Source organism: Pyricularia pennisetigena, chromosome 2, assembly GCF_004337985.1.
Source record: "Pyricularia pennisetigena strain Br36 chromosome 2, whole genome shotgun sequence".
NCBI classification, from domain to species: Eukaryota; Fungi; Ascomycota; class Sordariomycetes; order Magnaporthales; family Pyriculariaceae; genus Pyricularia; species Pyricularia pennisetigena.
The window spans coordinates 3,857,673-3,879,998 of NC_043741.1; the positions used below are offsets into that span (position 1 = coordinate 3,857,673).

Below are 22,326 nucleotides of genomic sequence, written 5' to 3' on the forward strand. Positions count from 1 at the left end.
CCGACCACCTGCGTCCCTTGGAAGCGCCTTGGCTGGCGATATCACCGTTCGCTTTGGTGTGACGCAAGGTCTTGGGGAGCAAAAGAAAAGGGAAAAGCGGGGAGTCGCCGACGACTTACACCGGCCCATATGGATTCACTAAAAGCCTTGTTTACGAGCCAGCTAGGCCCCGAGATGGAGGATCCCGAAGAGGGTGAGCTTTTTATCTTGTTGTGAAAAATCCTGTTAAAATAAGAAGAAAAAAAAACAGGGGTCAGTTTGCAAAGGTTGGTAGTCCCAACTAACAGACCCACCAGAAACCTTCATCCTATTCTCTCAGGACATCCCATCCCAGAACCTTGGCTTCATTGACCCCTCGGCCTCCACGCTCGAGCTCACCGTCGCCGGCAGAGATCTGACCATCCACCAGTCGCCAGGCATTCTGTCGTCGACCAGGTCCGGCGGTACAACCGGTGCAGGTAAGAAAACTGACATTATTGGGAAATAATTACATTATCCTTGTCCCTGATTGTTTAAAAAAAAAAAATCTTGCCTCCTCTCTGCGATATTAAAAGACTTTACTTACCGTTCTTCTCTTGGCCCATCTCGCAGTCGTATGGAAGGTTACACCCCTATTTGCCGAGTGGATCTCTACCCCAAACAACATCCTCGCCAGCGCCGGCGTCATTTCTCAGTCTTCTTCCGTCCTGGAGCTGGGTTGCGGCACCTCTGCCGTTGTAGGCCTCGTCCTCGCCCCGTCCGTGGCGTCTTTTACCATGACGGACCAGTCGTACGTGGCACGGTTGGTCGAGCAGAACGTACAAGAAAACTCTAGCAGTCTCAAGTCCAAGGTGGTCAAGGGTAGAAGGGCCAAGTCGGCCCCTCAACAGCAGCACCAGCAGCAGGGATTGCGCTTCATGCCGCTCGACTGGGAAACGGACCAAGTGACCGCCTCGCTGACTGGATCTCCCCAAGCCATGAGCTTTGATCTCGTCATAGCCTGCGACTGCATCTACAATGAGTCCCTTATCGACCCTTTGGCCCAAACTTGTGTTGACGCTTGCAAGTTGAGAGAGGCCGAAGCCGCACTTTCTAGTGATGGCACCTCACTTCCAACCGTTTGTGTCGTTGCGCAGCAGCTTCGGGATCCGGACATTTTCGAGAGCTGGATAAAGCGCTTTCATCGTTCATTCCAAGTCTGGCGAGTACCCGACCCAAGTTTATCCGAAGGGCTACGATCAACCTCTGGATTTGTTGTGCACGTTGGCTTGCTCAGGTAATAGAGGCATGGGTCGTTTTGTCCCGTCCCTTGAAACTGGCGATGCGTCATGAGCGCTAGGTCTTGTGATTACCAGGCGATTTGTGTATTGGTCGTCTCGATATAGAAAATCAAAGCACCAAGATCTAGAAAAAAAAGCAACACAGTAAAATTGACGCAGAAAAAAAAAACACGTACACACTGATACAGCAGTACAATGATCGCAAACTCAACGAGAGCCCCTTTCTTAGGGTTATTTCCATAAATCCCAACCAAATTAACAGTTTTATACCAGTTGAACCGATTAACGCCTTTCATTTTCGATACCACCTTGTTAGGAAATCCATCACCACTCAAGGGGCTCCTTCTTCTCCTCGCCCCTGTTGGTAGTAGGCACGGGCACAGCCTTGGCTGCGAGCTTGCCACCTTGACCCTTACGCTTAAGATAGCCGGTTCCGTCGAGCCAGGGAGTTTCCCTGGTCATCTTGGCCTCGAACTCGGCGATCTTGTCTTCCATCTGCATGGTCAAGCCGATATCATCGAGGCCATTGACCAAGCAGTGCTTCCTGAACTCCTCGACTTCAAAACTGCAGATGGTCTCCCCCGCGGCGTTCTTGATCAGCTGGTTGGGGAGGTCAACTTCGATTTCCTTGCCTGCCCTGGCTTCTGCGGCGATGGCTTCGATCTGTGCCTGGTCCTTGATGGGGATCGGCAACATGCCATTCTTGAACGAGTTGTTGAAAAAGATATCTGCGAACGATGGTGCAATGACGCTCCTGATACCAAAGTCGTTGAGGGCCCATGGCGCATGCTCACGAGAGCTTCCGCATCCAAAGTTGGCACCGGTGCAAACCAGAATACTGGCTTTCCGGTACGGCTCCTTGTTGAGAACAAAGTCGCTCTTCTCGGTGCCGTCCTCATTGAACCTCATCTCATAGAACAGAGCATTCCCCAGACCTGTCCTCTTGATTGTTTTGAGGAATTGCTTCGGAATGATTGCGTCCGTATCAACGTTGGCCTTCTCCAGCGGAGCCGCTATGCCCTTGAGAACGGTAAATTTGGGAAGCCCAGCTGAAGAGCCAGCAGAGGCAGAGGTGTTGGTGTGAGGGCCGTTGTTGTCCTCGGGAATATCGGCAATCATATCCTTCTCATGCGCGTCTTCGTTGATCCGCTCGTCCACATGGGCCTTTGTCACCGTCGATTTCTGGAAAGCTTCAATGTGAGGGCTGGCCTTGTAATCGGTCAACTTCCTCACATCGGCAAGCTTACCGACGATGCCAGCCGCCGCAGCCATGACCGGGGACATGAGGTGAGTGCGGCCGCCTGCGCCCTGTCGGCCCTCGAAGTTGCGGTTACTGGTACTGGCACAACGCTCCTGTGGGGAAAGAATATCCGGGTTCATGCCAAGGCACATGCTGCAGCCAGCCTCGCGCCACTCAAAGCCAGCCTCCTCAAAGATTTTGTCGAGACCCTCCTCCTCTGCTTGGGTCTTGACCAAGCCCGACCCCGGCACCACCATGGCGCTTTTGACATTGGGTGCCTTTTTCCGGCCCTTTACGACCGCAGCAGCAGCACGGAGATCCTCGATCCTGGAGTTGGTGCAGGAGCCGATGAAGACTTTGTCGACTGGTATATCCTCCATGGGGGTGCCGGCCTTCAGTCCCATGTACTGCAGCATGCGTCGCCCGTCCGCCTTCTTCGCCTCGGTAGCAAACGTCTCGGGATCAGGAACAACCCCAGTAATGGGAACGACATCCTCGGGACTTGTGCCCCACGTCAGGGTTGGCACGATGTCTTTTGCGTCAATAAAGACGTCAATATCGTATTTGGCACCTGGGTCGGACTGAAGGTTCTTCCAGTATTGGACAGCCTTGTGCCACTCGGGCGAGTCGTACTTTGGAGCGAGCGGGCGGCCCTTGAGATACTCAAAGGTGATTTCGTCAGGGGCTACCATGCCAGCCCTGGCACCTCCCTCAATGGACATGTTGCAGATTGACATGCGGGCCTCCATGCTGAGGCTGCGGATAACAGACCCACAGAACTCGATCACAGCCCCGGTGCCGCCAGCGGTGCCAATGATACCAATTGCATGAAGCACGACATCCTTGGAGCTGACGCCCGGAGCCAGCTCGCCGTCGACTTGTATCCTCATGTTCTTGCTCCTCTTGGTGATCAAGCACTGAGTAGCCAGCACGTGCTCAACCTCGCTAGTACCAATACCAAAGGCCAGGGCTCCAAAGGCGCCATGAGTGGACGTGTGACTGTCTCCACACACAACGGTTGTCCCAGGGAGTGTGAAGCCTTGCTCGGGGCCAATGACGTGCACAATACCCTGGCGCTTGTCGCTGAGGCCAAAATATGTGACGCCGAACTCCTTGACATTTTCCTCCAGAGTCACACATTGGGTCCTTGAGTCGTCCTCCTTGATGAAGCTTGCGATGTCCTTGAGAGCTTTACGTGAAGTCGTTGGGACGTTCTAACACGGCGACGACAAGAGGAGCATTAGCTTCTTCAGCCGATATCGGAGCGGAGATTTCGTTCATGTCCTCACTTACATGGTCTGTGGTGGCTAAGGTGCAGTCAGGTCTCCGCACTTTACGGCCTGCATTTCTGAGGCCCTCGAATGCTTGCTGATAGTCATCCAGTCATGTTAGCACCCGTCTCGCTGCATTGACACAGTGGCTTCGTGCCGCCGCTTGCACGTGTTCCGTGAACTGGGTTTTCTCACAGGTGATGTAACCTCATGTACAAGGTGGCGGTCTACAAAAGCAAAAAGGCCTGGTCAGTTGACAAAATCTGCTGCTGCTGCTGCTGCTACTGCTGCCGCCGCCGCTTCGAGCTGGGCACCCAGTACCGATGGTCAAGCTACGAACCGATGTACAAGAGGATTGTGCCGTCGAGCTTCTCATCGACAATGTGGGCTTGCAGAACCTTGTCGTACAAGGTCTGCGGGGTGCTCTCTGCTCCAGGCATTTTGAAATCCGGAAGGGACTGAAAATAGGTATCACAAAGGATTGACACCACGCAAATAAAATGGGGTCAAGACAGATGTAGTTGGAGAAGGAACCGTCAAGTTGATATGGTCGCCGCCGGGTTTGTTCTCCTAGGAGAGTGAGTAGGGTTACGCAAAGCAACCAACAATGAAAAAAAAATGATTGAATTCAGACGAACGGGCAAAGGTAGGGAGGGCGGGGAAGTAAGAAAGACGGCAGCTCTTTTTGTCTCGAAATGTTCTTTTTTGAACTTGCTGTCGTCGCAAATTGAAATGGCCGATTCTCGGAGTGCCGGATTCTAGTTTGGCCTCCGAACGCGGGGTATTCCTTTGAAACTGACGAGATCGGATTGGCTGGTGCAGGGATTAGACTTTGGAAGGCTTGTTGAGGTTTCCAGAGTTTGCACGCCATGGTGGAGTGCATGTCTGTGTGTAGCTTCCTCCCCTTGCTTTGCAATCTTGATGCGTTTGTTGGTAGTGCATGGTAGGTACCTAGGGTTAGTTAGTAGCTTGTTGCTTGCTGGCTATAGTTTATCGGCCAAGAGGCCTCATATGTGATAAGCTTCCTCCGAACGTCTAGGCATGACACAGCCCTTTTCAGGTAGACATGAGACTGATATTGAATCGGAAACGGCGGCAATGGCGCGGCTTTCCATTGGAGGCTTTGATCAGAACTCAGTGTTTCTCATGAGATAGGCTTTGATTATGCAGCAAAACCTTGTTGAATGGCCGTCAAAGTCCGGCAGATTTACATCAGCACGCACGCAACCCAACCTGGAGTCGGGGCACTTCTGGTAGTTAATCCGGCAAACTGTTATCTCCTTGGTCTTGATGTATCCTTAGCAGTTTCTGGCTCAATAACAGATACAGATCACCCAGTGGATATCTACCCATGCCTACCTATCAGGCCTACCTCTACTCGTTCCACTACCCTTCACCGAAGGCTCCACTATCTGATCGGTGTACGTAACGGTAGTGTAAATTCCAGAGCTTTAAGAGTTTGGCTCCACTACTCCGATTCTGCATCTGATTGTTAATTTGCAATGTAGGGTAGATATAGGCGTCTTCTATTAGCAAGTCTGCGTTTTGCGTTTTGATGACGTGCAGCAGAGGGGATTTTATACATCTCTACTTACTTACCTACTTACTTACATGACTGCCTTGCTCTCAGTCTTGGGTTGCCGTGGCTACACAACCTTAAAGACTCGTGATATATTAAACCAAGTCTTATCTGGAGGACACTGTGTATTGATGCGACAAGCATATCTTTTTTTTTTCTTCTTCTTTTTTTTTTCTACGTTGACGTGGGTGACTCGTCTGGCCTGGAACGATTTGATTAAAACGACTGCCGGTATCGGAGTGCATCCCATATAGCCCCACTTCGCTGTCATTTTCTCCATACCATTGCTAAAGAAAGGGGCTTCCAGTATCCATAAGGTACGTCAGGGGGGCAAGATGTGCTTCTTTCAAGTCCATGGAAAAGTTGCTGCAATTAATCATATCGATTTTCAATAGTGATACTTTGAGGCCACCCGGCCCAGCCAGGAACCTCAGAACCCAAACAATACGCCAATTCCTCTCCCGACAACACGCATGATATATGCCGTAAACAAGACTGCCCTGGCTGTCTAGACACTGGCCAGCACGGCTACAAAAATGGCGTTCGCTGCCAATACCATGGATATTATATCACCTACTATGGGACGCCTCTGGGCAAGTCGCTCACGCATCGCCGACTTCTCCGTGAAAGCAGGCGCAGCGACATCCCAATATTTCTTGAGCACAACCCAAGCAAACAAAAGACCTGCCATGCTCCACCCAGCCATGATCAGTTTTAGTCGAGCCGAGAAGCCTTGACATTCCCCTGACGGCTCGTCTTGCACCAGCATCTTAGGCTTTCCGCTGCAGTGAGCGTCGACCTCTTTTCCTTCGGAGGGACTTTGCGTCTTGTCCTCCATCCGAACTACTTTCTTGGGCTTGCTCGCCGGGTCTACTATTACCGCCTTGTCTGCGCTCGATGCTGCCGCCGCCAATATGCGTTGGTGACCCAGCAGCTTCTTCGCCGGTGACATGGCCGACAGGATCCTGGCTGCCTCCGACCGGGCCGACGGTGAAAATGCTTGCGGGGAGGTGGATGTGAACGTGGATGACGTTTTGGCTTGCGGAGGTGGTGGTTTGCGCTTCATAAGCGCCTCTGTTTTCTCTCTGGTATACTGCAGCTTGCTCACGGTTGATGGCGTGCGGTGGGTCAACGACGTGGTGGAAGTGAATGCGGTTGCTGGTATCGCAGGATGGTGGTCTTGCAAGCTCGGCGATCTTCTCAGTGGCCGACTGGGCAGGGAACCTGCCTCCAAACTGTTCTTGGGACCAGCTGCTTGCCGACTGTATAGCCGTGTTGGCAACTTCGGCTCCGACTTTGGACATAAAGGCATTCGTAGGGTTCGACCCAGGGCTCCCTGACGGCTCGTAGCCTTCAAAGGCACGCGGTGGCTTCGGTCGAACCCATTGCCAATAGTGGTGGTGGTGAGTGTGCATGCAGTTTGATGGGGCCCTGGTGCTGGAAGATTCGGGCTCTCGGTTATGCAAGTCTGTGTCGACTCCATGCTCTGCCTCTTCTCTTGTAAGCCAGTGGCCACCTTCCCCTGTGGCTGATCTTTCTGTGCCAATAGATGGTCTTCGCTCACGCCGTCCTTGTGACTGCCACTCTGTTGAAGCTTCCTCTCGTTCTGGGTAGGTGACATCTGCAAATCGGACCCTGGTTTGTTTTCTTGTGGAGCGTCTGCAGTCGGATGAGGTGGTGTCTTTGCGGAGCCCTCGGTCTGGCTTGCTTTGAGCTTCTGGTGACACGAATGCTTCCTGTCCGGCTTCGAATCCCCCACTGTAGATTCGGTCGGCCAATGACCCTGTTGGCATGTGATTTCTGTTTTGCGCATAGTCTTCAAGTTGATTGTACCTAAATGTGCCCTCTCCTGCATCTGGGATGTGACTGGATGTGACTGGCTTTTCGGCGGTGGGTGCAACAACCGGTTCGATCCTTGATCGAGTTGCCTGTTGGGAATTATCTGATTCACCTCGGGAACCTCCTTGTTCGTTAATGGTAAGGTCTCGGTGCGCGAGCTTTCCGGTCCCCTTCTCCGAGGTTGCTGACAGTCTAAAAAAGACCCGTTCATATTCTTCTTTTTCTTTATTTTGAATCCAACTGGGCTTGCAGCGACTCTCGAGCGAGCCCTTTCAAGGGATCTTTGGTTCTGTGCAGGGACCATACCCGGTGGATCATCATTAGTTACATTTACGTTGCCGGACTGACTGGCTGTATCTCGACACTCAGCCGCAGCCGCAAGAGGCCGGGCCTCATGATATTTTATCCTTGTGCTTCCGTCACTTTCGTTGCTTTCATGATCTTCGCCAAGCTCCTTGACAGATATGATGATGTCTGGTTGACCAGGAACATAAGATGGCATCCTTGGCGGCGCAGGCTTGTGTATAGTGGTGGCGTTGCTACTGTCAGTAGATGTGTTGATTGATGTCGGCGGTTGTTGCTGCCCGGGATTTACGCTGATAGATTCCATGACGATATTATCAGGAGATCGAGGACCTTTCACTGGAGGGTGTTAGAGCCTCCAACAAATGAAGTTTGATCCATCAGATAGCTCACCAGGCAATCCATCTTTGTTTCCACCATCATGCCGATGTCTTGCACGAAAGCTCATGTGATGGCTTTCATCCTGTCTGATACTCTCTGTTAACGACAGTGAGTCGAACAGCCCTGTCTCCGGGTTGAACCCCTGCGCTCTAAGGTTGTCAATATTGGCGTGTGGCAGTCTAGAGGATATCTGCTGTCTGATTCTCTGTGGAGAAGAGGATACAACAATCGCTTGGCCCAGATGTTGATGAGATCCTCTCGGTAGATACTCGTTTGCTAGCGGCGATGAAACACGCGCAGACCGTGTCACATTGTGTCCTTTCCGGAGCGGACCAATGGCTGGGTGTAGTTCATTCCATGCCTTTGCAGTATTGGATCCAAGCTTGGCCGACGGATACTGAGCATGTGCTTCTGAAGACATTTGTTGTGGGCTGTTCGGTATAGGTTCAGGTATCACGAGTGTAAGGTCATCGGGATTCGCTTCTTCATCGCGAGATCCGTTTGCTGGTGGTGTTTCGACGACGAAGGACCCTCGCTCGGCAAGCCGTCGAATCGTACCGCCCCTTTCGGGACGGTTCCCGGGCCTCAGGTTGTGAACAAATTCGGCGATTGATGACCTTCGCCTTTGATTATCAGTCATTTCGGATGACCGCTGACGTAAATCCGATTGTCTCTCCGAGGCATGAGTGACCGCGGTTGGCCTATTAAGACCACGATCCTGTGCAAATCGGAGCTTCACAGGAGCAAAACCAAATCGCTGATAAGTAATGCAAGGCAGTCAACTTCAAACACAACAACAAAGAACAATTCATACCAACCAAGAAGGTACCTGGTTGAAGAGTTGCAGGCGTCCTTGGTAACGACAATAGGACATCGACCGGGTCGTGCTTGTGGTGAACCTTTTCCAGTAGGCATGTCATCTCTATCAGACCCTGAGGTTCGGGAAGGCACATCACATACCTCATAAATACCTGTGCAGAACAGAAGGAATGGTCGTAACATGTGCTTGTTCATACAACCTCCCTACCACCTACCTATCTATAGGTAAGTAAGGTATATGTCTGAATGGCCCTAAGAGGAACATGAAAGAGGCTCCCGGGGGACATAAGACAGGCTACTGCCACGTTAACAGAAAAAAATTCAAGCAAAGTCGATCCATGTTGCCGAACAGATGCATGAAACCAGCTATTTGGAAAAATTAAGGTTAAATGAAATTATTATTTGGCAACAAGTGGCTGTATGCCCAAGCCAATATGACATGCTAGCCTCAAATCGTACAAGTGCCTCAAATAATAGCTACCACCTGGATGGATATCTTTCCATATTGAAGCGTCTGGCGCGATCCTTGGCGAAGGGGTTTGACCCTCGTACTGGGGTGAAACCAGTATGTTGTTGTTCCGGCGCATCGGCCGTCTCCGTAAGCTTCAAGGGGGTTTCTCTTCGCTGCATACGATCTGCAGCTTCCCGCTGCTCCATTGCCGCCATCTCGCGCGAGTTGCGGGGGGAAGCATAACCTGCGGCGTTGTTGATTTCGTTCAGGCTTGTGGTCTTTTTCAAAGGCGAGTTGCCGTGGGTAAAAACTCCCAGGCTGCCACCAAAGTTGGTTCCCGTGCTGATAGCTTGCTGGTTTGCTGCTGTGGATGTTGAGGTGGAAGAGACGGGAGTGCTGCCCAAAGGTGGCATGCTCTGGCGAGGTTGCCGTGTGGATTGCTGCTGCGTAAGTCCGAATGTATCTGAGTATCTATTGCGAGATGCCGGTGTGACCATGCGCGAGTTCATGGAGATGGCTGGTGGATTTGACTTGACGACACGGTCGGGATCAATATGCTTCATGTAGTTGGGATTAGGATGGGTCTGGAATCCGCGTCGGATCAGAGTGGTCGCAACACCAGTCTCGACCAAATCCTCATCTCCCTCCGCTGCTGTCTGAACCCCCACATCTCGCACCAAGGGATGCAGGCGCGGATGGACATATTTGGTATCGTACTCGCGCATGACTTCCCGTTGAACAAGAGCTGCGTCCTTCTGCCTCTGGTCATTCATACCCTGTAGCATCTGGAGCATGAAAGACAAAATGACCTGCATGACAAGAGACTTGAACACTGTCACGCTCGGCCTGTTTTCCATCGGATCCAGTGGCAAGGCAAACATGTACACAAGCACATGCACCGGGCTAAAGTAGATAATTCCCTGCAAGCAGGCGGGTATTGGGTCCCATACAGCGATTTCCCACACGTCCCGTGTCTTGTCCGGATGTGCTCGAGACTCGGCTGAATCCGAACCTAGGGCACCGGCCAGGAGCCGCATGGGGGATGAAGACATTGGCGAGGACTGAACTCGGACTCGGTGAGCCGAAGGTGTTCCGGGCTTTTGCTCAAGATTGGCTTCGAAGAGGCGGTAGTGACGTTTCTGGTACGTCAAGCTCAATGCGTTGATGATCGAGCCCAGTGCAAGAACCCAGACAACCTGTTTAGCCTGGACAAGCGAAGCAAGTTAGAATATTTTGGCGGGTTGGTCGCAAAGTATATTTGAATGAAGGTGATTTCGATTTCAACATACAAAAAGAGTAGCCCAATTGAACCGGGGTTCTGAGAAGACATCATCGCCCGTGATCGTTGCCCCGTAGTTGGCACGCGCAATCAGAAAAACGACGTTTGCGCCAATCGCAATCTTGGTGCCGACAGATGCGGCATCCAAGTCTCTTGTTTTGATCTCCTCCGACGCCCAGAGAAGGAAATCGGAAGGATTGAGCCAGCCGGAGATGCGCTCCGAAAGAGGTCGCCGGCGGACGAGCCGTTGCCTTGGTGGCATGGTCGAACGATGGTGAACAAGACACTTACTGAAAAGTCAAGATGCTCGTTTTGGCCAGTTCTTGGCGATTATCAAATGAGAGTATCAGAACAGCCCATTTGTGGCAAACGTCTTGACTAGTTCAAGTCGATCCGTGAGAGGAAACACCGGATTTTATCGTGGCCCGCCTGCAGCGAAAGATATAAAAAAAAAAAAAAAAGAAGTGAAATGATCCAATTTCTTTGTTTGCATCTGGATGTGTTGTTAGGGAACCTGCAGCTTGCTATCAAAACATTTTGGACAGGGATGGTGGCCGCCTAATCCTGGCTTGTGCAGTTCTCCACTGAGAGCGGGGTGACCACCTACGACCTAGCGTCGCCCGCGAGTCGACAGTCGCAATTGAACGTCCGCTCCGACCCCCAAGGAAGCTCTGATCTGAGGTCACCACAAGCTTCCGTGCTCTTCCGCCACAAACATAACGGAACTCGGCCGTCGCACAACGAAAATCCCCCCGCCGGGTTTCCTAAACTGGGGACGACAGAGCAAAGCACTCAATCAGATTAGGAGGGTCGCTCCGGTCTCAGTCTCCTGAACGGTCGCCAACGACAGCTTCGTTGCAGATTCCTTGCCGAGTTTGTTCCGAATCTTGGAAAACACGCATTTAAGCCTGGAGTCGGCATCCGACTTCGACGCTCTTACATAGGCAAGATGTCGAACAACGCGATGGCCGCGGACTCGAAGGACAGGCAGTTCCTTGCGGTTATCGGTGACGAGGTATTTATCAACCTGTGGCCATCACACGTCCAAGCCTTGACTGACCCCTTTTCCCCAGGACTCCGTCACAGGCCTCCTTCTTGCTGGTATTGGCGTAAGTAGATTATACAGCTCATACTTTATTTTTCTCAACCCCAATTTCGGGCTTTGCATACTAATTGGGTACTCTGATCTGCAGCATGTAACTCCTGCACCGGACTCGCAAAAGAATTTCCTTGTGGTGGATAACAAGACCGACACCGCGGCGATCGAGTCTGCGTTTCAGAAATTTACAACTGAGCGCAAAGATATCGGCATCGTGCTAATTAACCAGCATGTGAGTGGCCACCATCATCATCTAGAATTTGTGGCCGGCCAATTCTGATATTGGTACAGATTGCGGACAGGATACGTCACACAGTCGACACCTACACAGCCGCCTTTCCTGCAGTTCTGGAGATCCCGAGCAAAGACCACCCTTACGATCCTGAGAAGGATAGCGTGCTGAGGCGAGTGCGCCGCTTGTTTGGAGAATAGACTTGTACTGCAACTGGTCCAGGTGGAGACTTGATTTTGTCTCAAGTTCATAGAAAGAATACTGTCAAGCAATGTTATGAAAAAAACCACCATACTCAGGCAATTATGACTGACAAAAGGGCATCACCCAGCTTTTGGTGACGATGTTAGAAAAACAAGGTCCAGAACGCTATGTTAATTGTATCTGGTATGATGGGACTACTCCCGTATGCAGTGTCGCGCGTTGTAAAAGAATTGTTGCAAAAATGAACCAAGTATGATCATGCCTAAGAAAAATGTGAAACAAAAATTGACAATCTTCCTCATGCAAGATGGGACTGACGACTCCAACCCGTGGATACCTTATCCATCATTTCGTACACCCGAACAATCATTCCTCTTCATTGGACCGTCGCAATTACAAGTCGCCCCATGGAGTGGCAATGCTATTCCTCTCAAATCTGACTTCGGCCGTCAGGCATGAGATCTTCTTGTTGTCCTTGGTGTAGACATCGGCGAGAACAGTGTATTTGCCCTGAAGGTAGATTGCGGATCAGCCAAACGATAACAACTAAATTGAGGCCATACAGTTGAGAAAGAAAACTCACAGGAGGTATCTCATTGGGGAGATCCACCGACTTGACAATGTCAAGCTTGCCCTCGTCGATGGGGCAGTCGAGATCAACATTCTTGATCTGCTCGCAGAGGTCGGCCTTGGTGTTGATGAGGCGAATCAGACCGTACTTGACAGACAGGTTGATGTAAGCGCCATCCTCGATTTTTTGAGTGACATCGCCGCTGGCCTTGATAACAAGACTCTCGCCGCTGTGTCAAAAGTAAACTGTTAGTCCTTGCAGCCGCCTACCAATTCGGTAGGGTGATTTAGCGGTGTACGTACGCCTTGGGTGGATTCGGCGTAAGGTCGACCTTAGTGATCTTGAGGATATCATCCTTGTGGTCGCCATCGCAGAGCTTGAGAGGCGACTCGCCGGGGATTTTGTGGTCATCGTCGAGAGCGACCGGCACCTGGTCCCGCCCCTGCAGACGGAAGCCAGACGCCGATGAGCCGACCGAGAGGAGGGCGACAAAGGCCGTAGAAAACCTCATTGTGAGGCGCGAGAGATGACTTCTTTGCGGTTTTAATCAAAACTTTCTCGTAGGTTTGCACGAGGCTATTCTGGCGGGGGTGCGATGGCTGCGGCGTTGAATTGGTGAGGGTAAGCAGAAGATGTGATTGATGTTGCGAAGACGGGGATGTTTGGAGTGGCGCTAACAGTGCGGAGGTCAGGTGGAATGGAGTAGGCATCCAAACGTCATGGCACGCTGCGGGGGCAGGGGGCGTTCGACCACGCCCATCTATCTATCTAAAGTCCCTACTCCATCCAACTGAATCGAGTGTCGAGCTTGCCGCGCCAACATCCTTGCCCTTAACCAGGACGTGCTAATATAAGGTACGGATTATCGTAGGTACTCATGTGGGCAGGCTGGCGGGCAAGGCAGCAAGGGCAGGTAAATGTTACCAGCAGTAGTACCTCACTTGCAATTATCAGTTGTACTGTTTGCAAACCGTAGCGTACCCTTGTTAATCAAGTCTCGCTTACGGTAGAAAACCATGTGAAAGCAAATCCTGTCTGTCATCGAAAATCGGTGGGCGACCTTCCGGGTCAACCTGGCGTACGCGTCCAATTATTATAGCTCGTCCCGCACGCCGAGCCGGCGCGATTGCAACCACTGGCCAATGGTGACAAACTTTGAATCCCCATGTAGCTAAAGAGCAACGGTAAGGTTGCCGGTCTTGCGGCTTCGGCACATCCCACCTGAGGGCCGCGTTTACTATATTTATTTTGTAGTGAACTGAACTGTAGGTACATAATCCGATGGCAGTCCGCCGCACTCAATTCAACCTAGTGCATCGCGAAGTTTACTTGCACCAACAACATCACGATGCTAACCGAGATACGGACGCGCCTAGATGCCGAGGTAAGCTGTGCTTTTGTCGTATGGTAACTGTGGCCTTTGTCAAACACAAAAACCAACTCTCTTTCTCCGATCAACGCGTTTTTCGAAACGCGCGGGGGAGAGGGAGACAAAAGAGACAAGAGAGCACGAGTAAATTGTGCAGGGAAGGTTGTGGAGGAGAATTGACATTGGACGCTTCTGTGCACGGAGGTTGTGTAAACCTCGATAAGAACCATGAAGCACACAGTGCGCAAATATGATTGTCAAATCCACACGAAAGCAAGCTCCAGCTTCGAGCGGTTGTTTGTCTGGGCACTTGAGTCATCAATCATGTCAACAAAAAGGAGCGATTATTTTGATTGAAATAGGTCTCTCTCATTTCATGCATCTTTTCATGTTTTCGATACTTATAATAAAGCCAGTCTGGATGGATTACATGCTGATTGGGATGAAATAAATTCAGAACATGCTAGCAATTGGAGCCGTGACACAACTTGGCTGATGCTCGGGAGATTGTTGGTGATTGCCTATCAGTCATTCATCAAAAGCTTGCGCATGGAAATGCCAGAAAGATTAAAGCATTACCCAAGGAAGTGGAGGTGAGACAGCAAGGACAAGCAGGTAATTAATTACCTTTCAGTGGTGTGTGTTGGCCGTCAAAAAGCCGCAAAGCTAAGGTAATCCAGGTAATCCGTCATCGCCCCCGCCACGGAATCCCGAGCCTCAAAAACCCGACGCCTGACATGGACTTTCCAACACCAGACAACACTTCTGACGCATGCCGGGTTTCTACACCAATTTGCTAGATTCCTTATTGACGGATATAAATTTATTAGTTGTTCAAATACTTTCTCCTACTCCGTCCTTCGTGCAGGCACGAAGGTGCATCCTCGAGTGCGCTCGATGATCGTCGTCATCATCCCAGTGGCACATTTGATGTCCTTTACGTGACAAGCCGTCACTCGTTCACTTCCAAGATTTCTTGCACTCTCTAAGTTGCCCTGCCTGGGGTGGTCGCCTTTGGCTCTTCAAGGTATAACAGCCAAGTTGCCCAAGTGCAGTGGCACACAGTTCAGGGCCAAAACTTCTACACGTTTCCACGATTCCTCAGTCATCCACTCCAAAGTACCAATCTTTCGGTGGAGTTTTAATTGCTTGTCCTCAAGCGTCAATCCCCTAATGGTTGTGTTAATCAACGTTGACCATTTTACGCCTTCTCAGGTCCAGCTGGTCTGGTGCTGCAGACTCGTCAATCATTTAACGGATAAGCAGATGCGCACTGGCCACCTGGATTGCAGGGAAGATTTGGCAGGAGTCCCCTCCCTGTGTGTCCCCTGATTGGCTTGTTGATTTGGCTCTGCACTCTCGCACACGGTCCACCCGTCTGCCTCCCTGCCTTTTCCCTTCCATGCTGCTCGTCTCTGGTCCCCAGCGAGGCCCAAGTCAGTCCGCTTTTCCTGCTTCCTTTCGCGTGCGGTCCGTCCCCTCTCCTCTGCCTGTCTACCCGTCATTTCTCTTCCTACACCACCAAAAACGGCCGAAGTTGAACTCGATATTTTTGCCTTGACGCTGTCTTAATCGACCAGGACTGACTTTATCTTGCTCAACGGTACTTTCTTGCCACCCGTCCCGTTTCAAGCTGTCTTATCTTTCAAGGCGCAACTCCTTCCTCCACATTCGTCCTTTTTTCATTGTCGCCCTTGCACTTAATAAGGCCACGCACATCTTGTCGCTAGAATCAATTCTCAACACGAGGACCCAAAGCTACATGGCCACACGCCCTGAATACCTTCCGCTCACGTCGCGCCTCCCATTTCCGCATTGTTAGTCACTAACGGTGCTCAACAAACGCTCATCTGTCCAGTCTCGACGCCCTTGACACGACCACGACCACGACGAATCTTTTTGCGACTCGATACCCAACGCGTTACTGTACCTTGTCAGAAGCGGTCGTCAAGTTCATGACAATTTAGGCCGCGAGACTCCACGGCGGCGCCAGTGTCTCGACGTGGACTCGACGCACTCGAGCGCGCTGACCGAGTCCATCGGGTCGGTCGCCCCATCACCGCACACATTGCGCACGTCATGCCCTCTCAACCGAGAAGATAAACAGAACGCCCACCACCCCCGGGGATTGCGAGGGTTTCTATTAGATTATGACAGATAAGCTGCCGCCATTGTCAACCAAACCAGTGTCTCTGAGCCAGAGCGCGCCTCCTATCACCACCGTTGTCTCAACCAATGATGTGTCACACAAGATTGAGACCCAGGAGGAGGAGCCATATACCATTAAGTGTATATGTAGCTACTCTGGCGATGACGGAAACACTATCTTCTGTGAGACTTGCGACACATGGCAGCACATCGAGTGCTTCTATCCCGACAATGTTCAAGACGCGCTGAGCGAAGGGTTTGCGCATTCTTGTGCTGACTGCAAGCCGAGACCTCTTGACCGGCAAAAGGCTGTGGAGCATCAAAAATCTCGCCTCGACAGCTTGATGGTACTCGACGCGATATCCGACAAGAAGCCGAAGAGGCCACCATCCAAAAGCCACAAGAAGAAACCCAAACCAAACGACCTTCAAATCAACGGACACAACCCAACCGAGCCAACCAAGCATATCTCTTCACACGACCCTCCTCCACCTAAAAAATCGAAAACATCCCATAAATCAAATCCCTCCGTTAGTTCTCAGGCCCCCAAGCGCAGCCCTCCCCATGGCTCAAACCGTGCCACCTCGAATACCCATCCACCCAGTCCCGTTACCACACCACCCGAGCTGCCTCAAGATTTCGAGATACACAACTACTCTCCAGGATTTCTGGCCTCCCACAACCAGAAAGACGCCGATACTGTGCAGACAAACTCTTTTGCAAGCCTCAACATCTCAAATACGATGTCTCTTTGGCTTCGCGAACCAGCAAAGCTACGACAGGAGACAGGCCAGGAATTCAGCGATGTTTTTCAGACACTTCCCTCCAACATTGACACTGTCAAGAGGCCACTACGCTTGGAAGTGAAGCAGCTTTCACTGGGCCGAGACACTGTCGCGCGCTGGCAATATTTGACAACCCCGACCGCAGTGGCGAAAGATGTGCCATTAATTGAGCTGAACGGTTCGATTGGCTTCCAAAAGGACTACTGCGCCGATAAGCACAATCGTTGGGAAGAACTTAGCTCACCTTTACCTTTTGTTTTCTTTCACGAGATGTTGCCTCTCTACATCGACACAAGGCAAGAGGGCTCGCGCGCACGCTACGTTCGACGAAGTTGCAGGCCGAATGCAGTGTTGGACACGTTTCTCTCGGGGGGTTCAGAGTATCACTTTTGGCTTGTCAGTGATCGCTCCATTGCAGCCAACGAGCAAATCACCATAGCGTGGGACTTTAGGTTTCCGAATCCACAGAAGGCTCGGCTTCTTCATCTCCTCGGTCTGGGGGACGACGACAACGGGCCTCATGAAAAGCAAGAAATGGACGAGACGGAGTACCGATCACTCTCTGCCTGGATGCACCTGATGTTGTCCGAGTATGGTGGTTGCGCTTGCGAGCTTGGCAACAACTGCGCTTTCGTTCTCTTCCATCGCAGTTATCACGCCAGAATGCAAGGCAAAGCAAATAAAAAGAAGTCGAGGAAGAGCAAAGCCCATGCTGTCTCCCCGACGAGTACTGGCCATGCCACAAATAGTAGAGCAGCTAGCGAAGGTCACTTCGAGGATGTGGCCGACGCCGATGCCGCGTCCGCCTCGGGTTCTTCGCGAAGCAAACCGCCCAGTCGAGATTTGACACCAGCCCAGTCAACACCCGCACCTCGTCAAGGTTCCTTTGACACTCTCGGGATTTTGACGGAGCCAACAGATCGGGACAAAAGGAAGGTTGCGATGGTTGAAGATTCGTTTCGCAGAATGGAGCAGACGCAACCGCCACGCAAGAAGAAGCGTGTTTCCGACGGATCATCGTCTGTAACAAGCACCTCGAAACCCAAGACGAAGTCGACAAACGCACAGTCCAATGGCGTTCAATACTTTGATGCTGGGACGTCAAGAAGCAAATCGGGCTCGCCAACCGGTGCGGTCTCTCCTGGCACATCGAATTCAAGCAAGCCATCGGGCGTAAGGCACGGTGTTCAGCCAAGCAAGCCTCACCCCCGACCCCGGTCCCCCCCTCGTTACTGCAACGCGAGCGTGCAGACTGAGCCTGTTCGCGGAGAGTGGTACAGCGAGCCTCCCGTACCCGCCCTTAGGCCAAGGCGAAGCATAATATCTCTGTCCAAAAGGTTATTGGAGAATAGGCATAGGACAAGGCAGGAAGACGAGAAACGGAAGAAGCGGCAATCTATCGACTCCCAGAGTGGTCCATCAGATAACGTATCCGTCGATTCTCCTACAGAACCAGTCAACGCGACCGTCGTGCCCGAAATTCCTGACGGGGTGTCCAGCGAGGTTTCGCACGAGGAGCCAGCGGTTGACGTATCAATGCCCGACGCACCTGTTTCCCCCACATCAGTCAAGTCAACAACATTAGGGTCAACTCTCAGTAGCGAACCTCCGGACGCCGCGGCGACTAGCAGAAAACCATCAGTTCCCGAATTGAGGGTTCAAATGCCTCCGCCATCAATACTACCCAGCTGTGCACCAGCCACCCCAGCCACCATAACAACGTTATCTTCGCTTGGCTCTGTTGTACAATCGCCTTTCTCGAGCAGTACGTTGCAAAGTCCGGCTCCATTTAACTCTACCAGTGCGAATGCAACAAATCCAAGTCCGATCAAGAAGAAGCTGAGTCTTAGCGACTATACCAAGAGTCGAAAGGCAGCTGCTGGCCGCCCTCCAATCGGGAACACGCTCAAGGCCTCAACGCCTGGTGGAGACGAGCCACGGTCTGCGACAAGCCTGGACGCGACCTCAGCACCCGATTCGCCTTTGACTGAACGAGCTCTGGAGACTTTAGCACCATCGCCAGAAGTTGCGGTCAGCGCAGCAGGGATATGAGCATTATTAGCTTTCACCATTGTCTCCCAGTACTGCTTATCTCGGTATAGCACCGTGATATACTTTTTGACTTATATGCTTTCGACTGATCATCCGCGGTGATTACATTCCCGTTATATTTCTTTGAGAGGATATATGGTGTATGAATGGTGCAGGAGTTTGAGATCCGTTGTCTACTTGTTTTGTCAAATTCGGCTGCCCGGTCTTGATTCACGATCTCCAGTCAAAACGTTGCCTTCTCTTTTGTCGTTTTTTTTTTCTCTTGCTCCTTTTCTTCTCTCTTTGTGTTTCTTTGTGCTTTTTATTAGATACCGGGCAGCAGCACATTAGGTTGGTGCTATTTTGCCAGTTTTATTCATTATGTGGGCGGTTTTTGGGGGTCTATCGGTATTTAATGACTCCTGGATGAAGTCTAAAAAAGGAGAGCATCCTGCCATGTCAGGTACTAGCCATAGTAGATATGGCTAGCATTATGTTGTACTGTTAGAGAGAGAGTGTGTGGATGTCGGGTGACAACAGCCAAAATTTGGAGTATATCAAGCTCCCATAGGGATTGATCACCAACCCTTTGTAATATGACACGACGATTCGAGCAGGTCCATATTGCTTCGTGCGTGAGTATTTGTCGCAAACAAAAATGTTCGTGGTCGTGATGCACAGTTGCTTGTTCTGCGATGACGATTTCTCGTGGTAGAGATTAAATTTGTCAACCTTGCGGAAGGTTATAGACGTCTCGATCAGACAGACGTACCAAGATGCAAAGCGTAGGGGGGAAAAAAAAAAGGAAAAAAAAGAGAAGCTCATAAAATTACATGCCAATTTATTAATATCCATCAACTGCCCCGGACAACCAAGGTTAGCGCTCAGGCACTTGTGTGATTTACCAAGATATCTCATCTCCAGCCCGGGTACTGCAATTACCACCTCAGATACTCCAGTTGTCTTCCTTAAAGACAACCAGGGCTAGACGGTGCCGGACGAACAGGCCAAACAAGCCGGCGACAGCCTGAACGATGGTCAATTCAGCGGCAAGACGGCGCTCCGCCAGGGGGCCACGCCAGACCAGCCACAAGTTGATGATGGTCATGTTGGTCGTCTCGACGAAGCGGCCGTCGGCATCCTCGGTGAGGCGTATGAGACGGAGACGAGCGAGCAGCCTCAGGGCGGCGGCGGTTGGGGCGCGGGGCTGGCGCTCGGGGGTCCAGGGAGTCACCGAGGGCTCCATGAGGCCGGTGCGGGCGTGAAAGCGCGGCATGCGGTGGCGGGGGCACGGGACCAGGCCGAAGATCTGAGGTGCTGAGTAGACAAAGTTGAAGATTTGCGGGACGAGCAGCAGGATAAGCGTCTTGCTGAAGTGGCCGAGTATGCTCACAACGACAAAGACCATACCGGCGAAGTAACAGTACGTGTCGCCAACGAATACGCGCGCGGGATACCAGTTGTGGTACAGCAGGGCGAGGCTGACGCCGACAAACGGGAGGAGAAAGTAGAGTGAAAAGAGGTGGCTGTCGGTCGCGGGGTGGGGGTACGGCGTAAAAAGGTAGAGGCAATCGTTTAAAATGATAAGGAGAGCGATCACCAGGGACTGCGAGACTTCGATGCCATTGATGCCGGCGAAGATGTTGATGCTATTGGGACTGAAGATGGCGATAGCGGTCATGTATATGTAGTAAAGGGGCCCCAGGTGTAAAAGCTCGCCCAGGTACGGCTGCAGAGGGATGGGGACCACGACCGAGGTGACGCCAAAGTCGACAAAGTAGACGACCAGGAGTGGGATGGCAGCAAACGCCGGGATGAAGAACTTGTGTCTCCATCTGATATCAAAGAGGTCGTCACCGATGCCCAGAAGTGTGATTGACTGCAGAGAAATAACTGCAGACAGAAAAGATGCGAGCTGTATGGAGGAGTTGGCGAGGTCGGATTGTATTCATTAGCAGGGTTGAGCGAGCAGGTTGTGGGTTCAGGATGCTTTGTAAATGAACATAAAGCAGCAGCAAGACCAGGTAGGTACGCACCTTGTTGTGAGGAAATCGGTGAAGAAACCGGCCCTCTTGGACATGCTCGACGTGCAGTACAACATCACGGTTGCCGCCTCCGCTTGTCGCCGCAACAATATCTTTGTAGAACGGGAATGGAATGAAGACAATCATCATCAAGAGGTACACGACGGCGCAGACGGCCCCCATACACTCGGGTATCTCTCTCCTCTGGACTTTGCTTAGATCCGCGCCCTTGATGCCGGCTTTGATGAAGGTTGGTCCCAGCCAGCGGATCATGGAGAAACTCGCCGAGAAAGCGATGCCACTCAGTGCGAGAGAAGCCACGAGTGGCTCGCCATCACCCTGGAACGTGTTTGCCAAGATGGCAATACATGCTGCAGAGAGTGAGAGTATGCTGAGAGTCTCTGTTGTGGAAAGCTCACTGCCGACCGCCATATTTGGAGACTCGGCGGCGACCAGGGGTGGATTTTAGGATGAAGTCCCGGTAGGCAATGTTGCAGATATTTGCTTCTGGCACTCACTCCTGGAAGGAAAAGATTAACCAGGTGCTGGGCATAAATTCAGATAGCCAATGTCTTTATTTGAAGAAGCGATATGGTTAAACAAGACCACACAGCATACTAGGCCGAGTCAATCCGACTGGACTTTGATGTGAGAAATGAGTGACATGAAACGAAAGAAGGAAAAGAAGGAAAGCAAGAAAGAGTTGTAAAACGAAAAACCTCGTCAAAATTATGACGAGACGGAAATGAAGGCAACTGGACTGATGTACAAGAAGCGAACCCAGGACGGCAAACGAGCACCGTACACGTCGAGCTTTCTGTAACTCGAGTGGACCAAGGACAGGACACGATGCAACTCGAGTTGCGACGACTCCAAGGCCGGTCCGGTCCGTTCACGACGGCAAGCAAACTGATTCCACTGGCGGGGCGCATGTTTGCGCAAGCTCCTGCAGGGGTTGTGGAAGGCTTGGGTGGGTGCGCTGCTAATCACATAATCAACCCTAACCCAGGCTAGAATGTAACCAGGAACGCTTACCGGATGTGGTCCATCTTATGACATCGAGGAAGATGACGTCGCGGTGATTTGATTCCAATGATTGGGTGCTATATGCACGCACTCCTCTTTGTGTGTGTGCATACTAGGATGGGTCCCTTACCTGTTATGCCTGCACCCTTTTCACAGCAAAAGAAAGGAAAGGACCAACAGTCCAATCCCCCAAACCAGGTTTTTCTCGTCAATCATGGGAACTCAGACGTCATGACGATCTCCGCCACCCCCGTCAGTCCCATATCTCGGGCGACGACCTGGCCGCATACAAAAAACGATGGTGATCATGTCTGGAGAATATGGACAACTCAGTGTTAGGGTACTCAATAACCTGTCCCTACGACACAACATCAATCAACTATAGTCTATAATCAGCAGAGCGAGCCTCTCGTGCC

At 51.5% G+C, this 22,326-nt stretch overlaps 8 protein-coding genes across 8 annotated transcripts; 3 read left to right on the forward strand and 5 right to left on the reverse strand.

The window, feature by feature from the left end:
- Positions 1-129: 129 nt before the first annotated feature.
- On the forward strand, positions 130-1,259 carry PpBr36_01070 (uncharacterized protein; the record flags this gene model as incomplete). Its single annotated transcript, XM_029888259.1, has 3 exons — positions 130-193; positions 288-458; positions 592-1,259. The coding sequence occupies 3 exons, from the start codon at positions 130-132 to the stop codon at positions 1,257-1,259; spliced, it is 903 nt and encodes a 300-aa protein (XP_029752547.1).
- Positions 1,260-1,583: 324 nt separating this feature from the next.
- PpBr36_01071 (uncharacterized protein) lies at positions 1,584-4,210 on the reverse strand (the record flags this gene model as incomplete). Its single annotated transcript, XM_029888260.1, has 4 exons — positions 1,584-3,713; positions 3,793-3,867; positions 3,966-3,997; positions 4,111-4,210. 4 exons carry the CDS (start codon positions 4,208-4,210, stop codon positions 1,584-1,586), a joined length of 2,337 nt encoding a protein of 778 aa, XP_029752548.1.
- Positions 4,211-5,857: 1,647 nt separating this feature from the next.
- Positions 5,858-6,970, reverse strand: PpBr36_01072 (uncharacterized protein; the record flags this gene model as incomplete). The annotated part of the gene is made up of 1 exon (XM_029888261.1): positions 5,858-6,970. The coding sequence occupies one exon, from the start codon at positions 6,968-6,970 to the stop codon at positions 5,858-5,860; it is 1,113 nt and encodes a 370-aa protein (XP_029752549.1).
- Positions 6,971-9,168: 2,198 nt separating this feature from the next.
- PpBr36_01073 (uncharacterized protein) lies at positions 9,169-10,683 on the reverse strand (the record flags this gene model as incomplete). Its single annotated transcript, XM_029888262.1, has 2 exons — positions 9,169-10,347; positions 10,432-10,683. 2 exons carry the CDS (start codon positions 10,681-10,683, stop codon positions 9,169-9,171), a joined length of 1,431 nt encoding a protein of 476 aa, XP_029752550.1.
- A 687-nt stretch (positions 10,684-11,370) lies between these two features.
- PpBr36_01074 (uncharacterized protein) lies at positions 11,371-11,952 on the forward strand (the record flags this gene model as incomplete). Its single annotated transcript, XM_029888263.1, has 4 exons — positions 11,371-11,436; positions 11,495-11,530; positions 11,615-11,752; positions 11,812-11,952. The coding sequence occupies 4 exons, from the start codon at positions 11,371-11,373 to the stop codon at positions 11,950-11,952; spliced, it is 381 nt and encodes a 126-aa protein (XP_029752543.1).
- Positions 11,953-12,349: 397 nt separating this feature from the next.
- Positions 12,350-13,038, reverse strand: PpBr36_01075 (uncharacterized protein; the record flags this gene model as incomplete). Its single annotated transcript, XM_029888264.1, has 3 exons — positions 12,350-12,466; positions 12,540-12,756; positions 12,830-13,038. 3 exons carry the CDS (start codon positions 13,036-13,038, stop codon positions 12,350-12,352), a joined length of 543 nt encoding a protein of 180 aa, XP_029752544.1.
- A 3,008-nt stretch (positions 13,039-16,046) lies between these two features.
- PpBr36_01076 (uncharacterized protein) lies at positions 16,047-18,881 on the forward strand (the record flags this gene model as incomplete). The annotated part of the gene is made up of 1 exon (XM_029888265.1): positions 16,047-18,881. One exon carries the CDS (start codon positions 16,047-16,049, stop codon positions 18,879-18,881), a length of 2,835 nt encoding a protein of 944 aa, XP_029752545.1.
- Positions 18,882-19,806: 925 nt separating this feature from the next.
- On the reverse strand, positions 19,807-21,316 carry PpBr36_01077 (uncharacterized protein; the record flags this gene model as incomplete). Its single annotated transcript, XM_029888266.1, has 2 exons — positions 19,807-20,775; positions 20,897-21,316. 2 exons carry the CDS (start codon positions 21,314-21,316, stop codon positions 19,807-19,809), a joined length of 1,389 nt encoding a protein of 462 aa, XP_029752546.1.
- Positions 21,317-22,326: the final 1,010 nt, after the last annotated feature.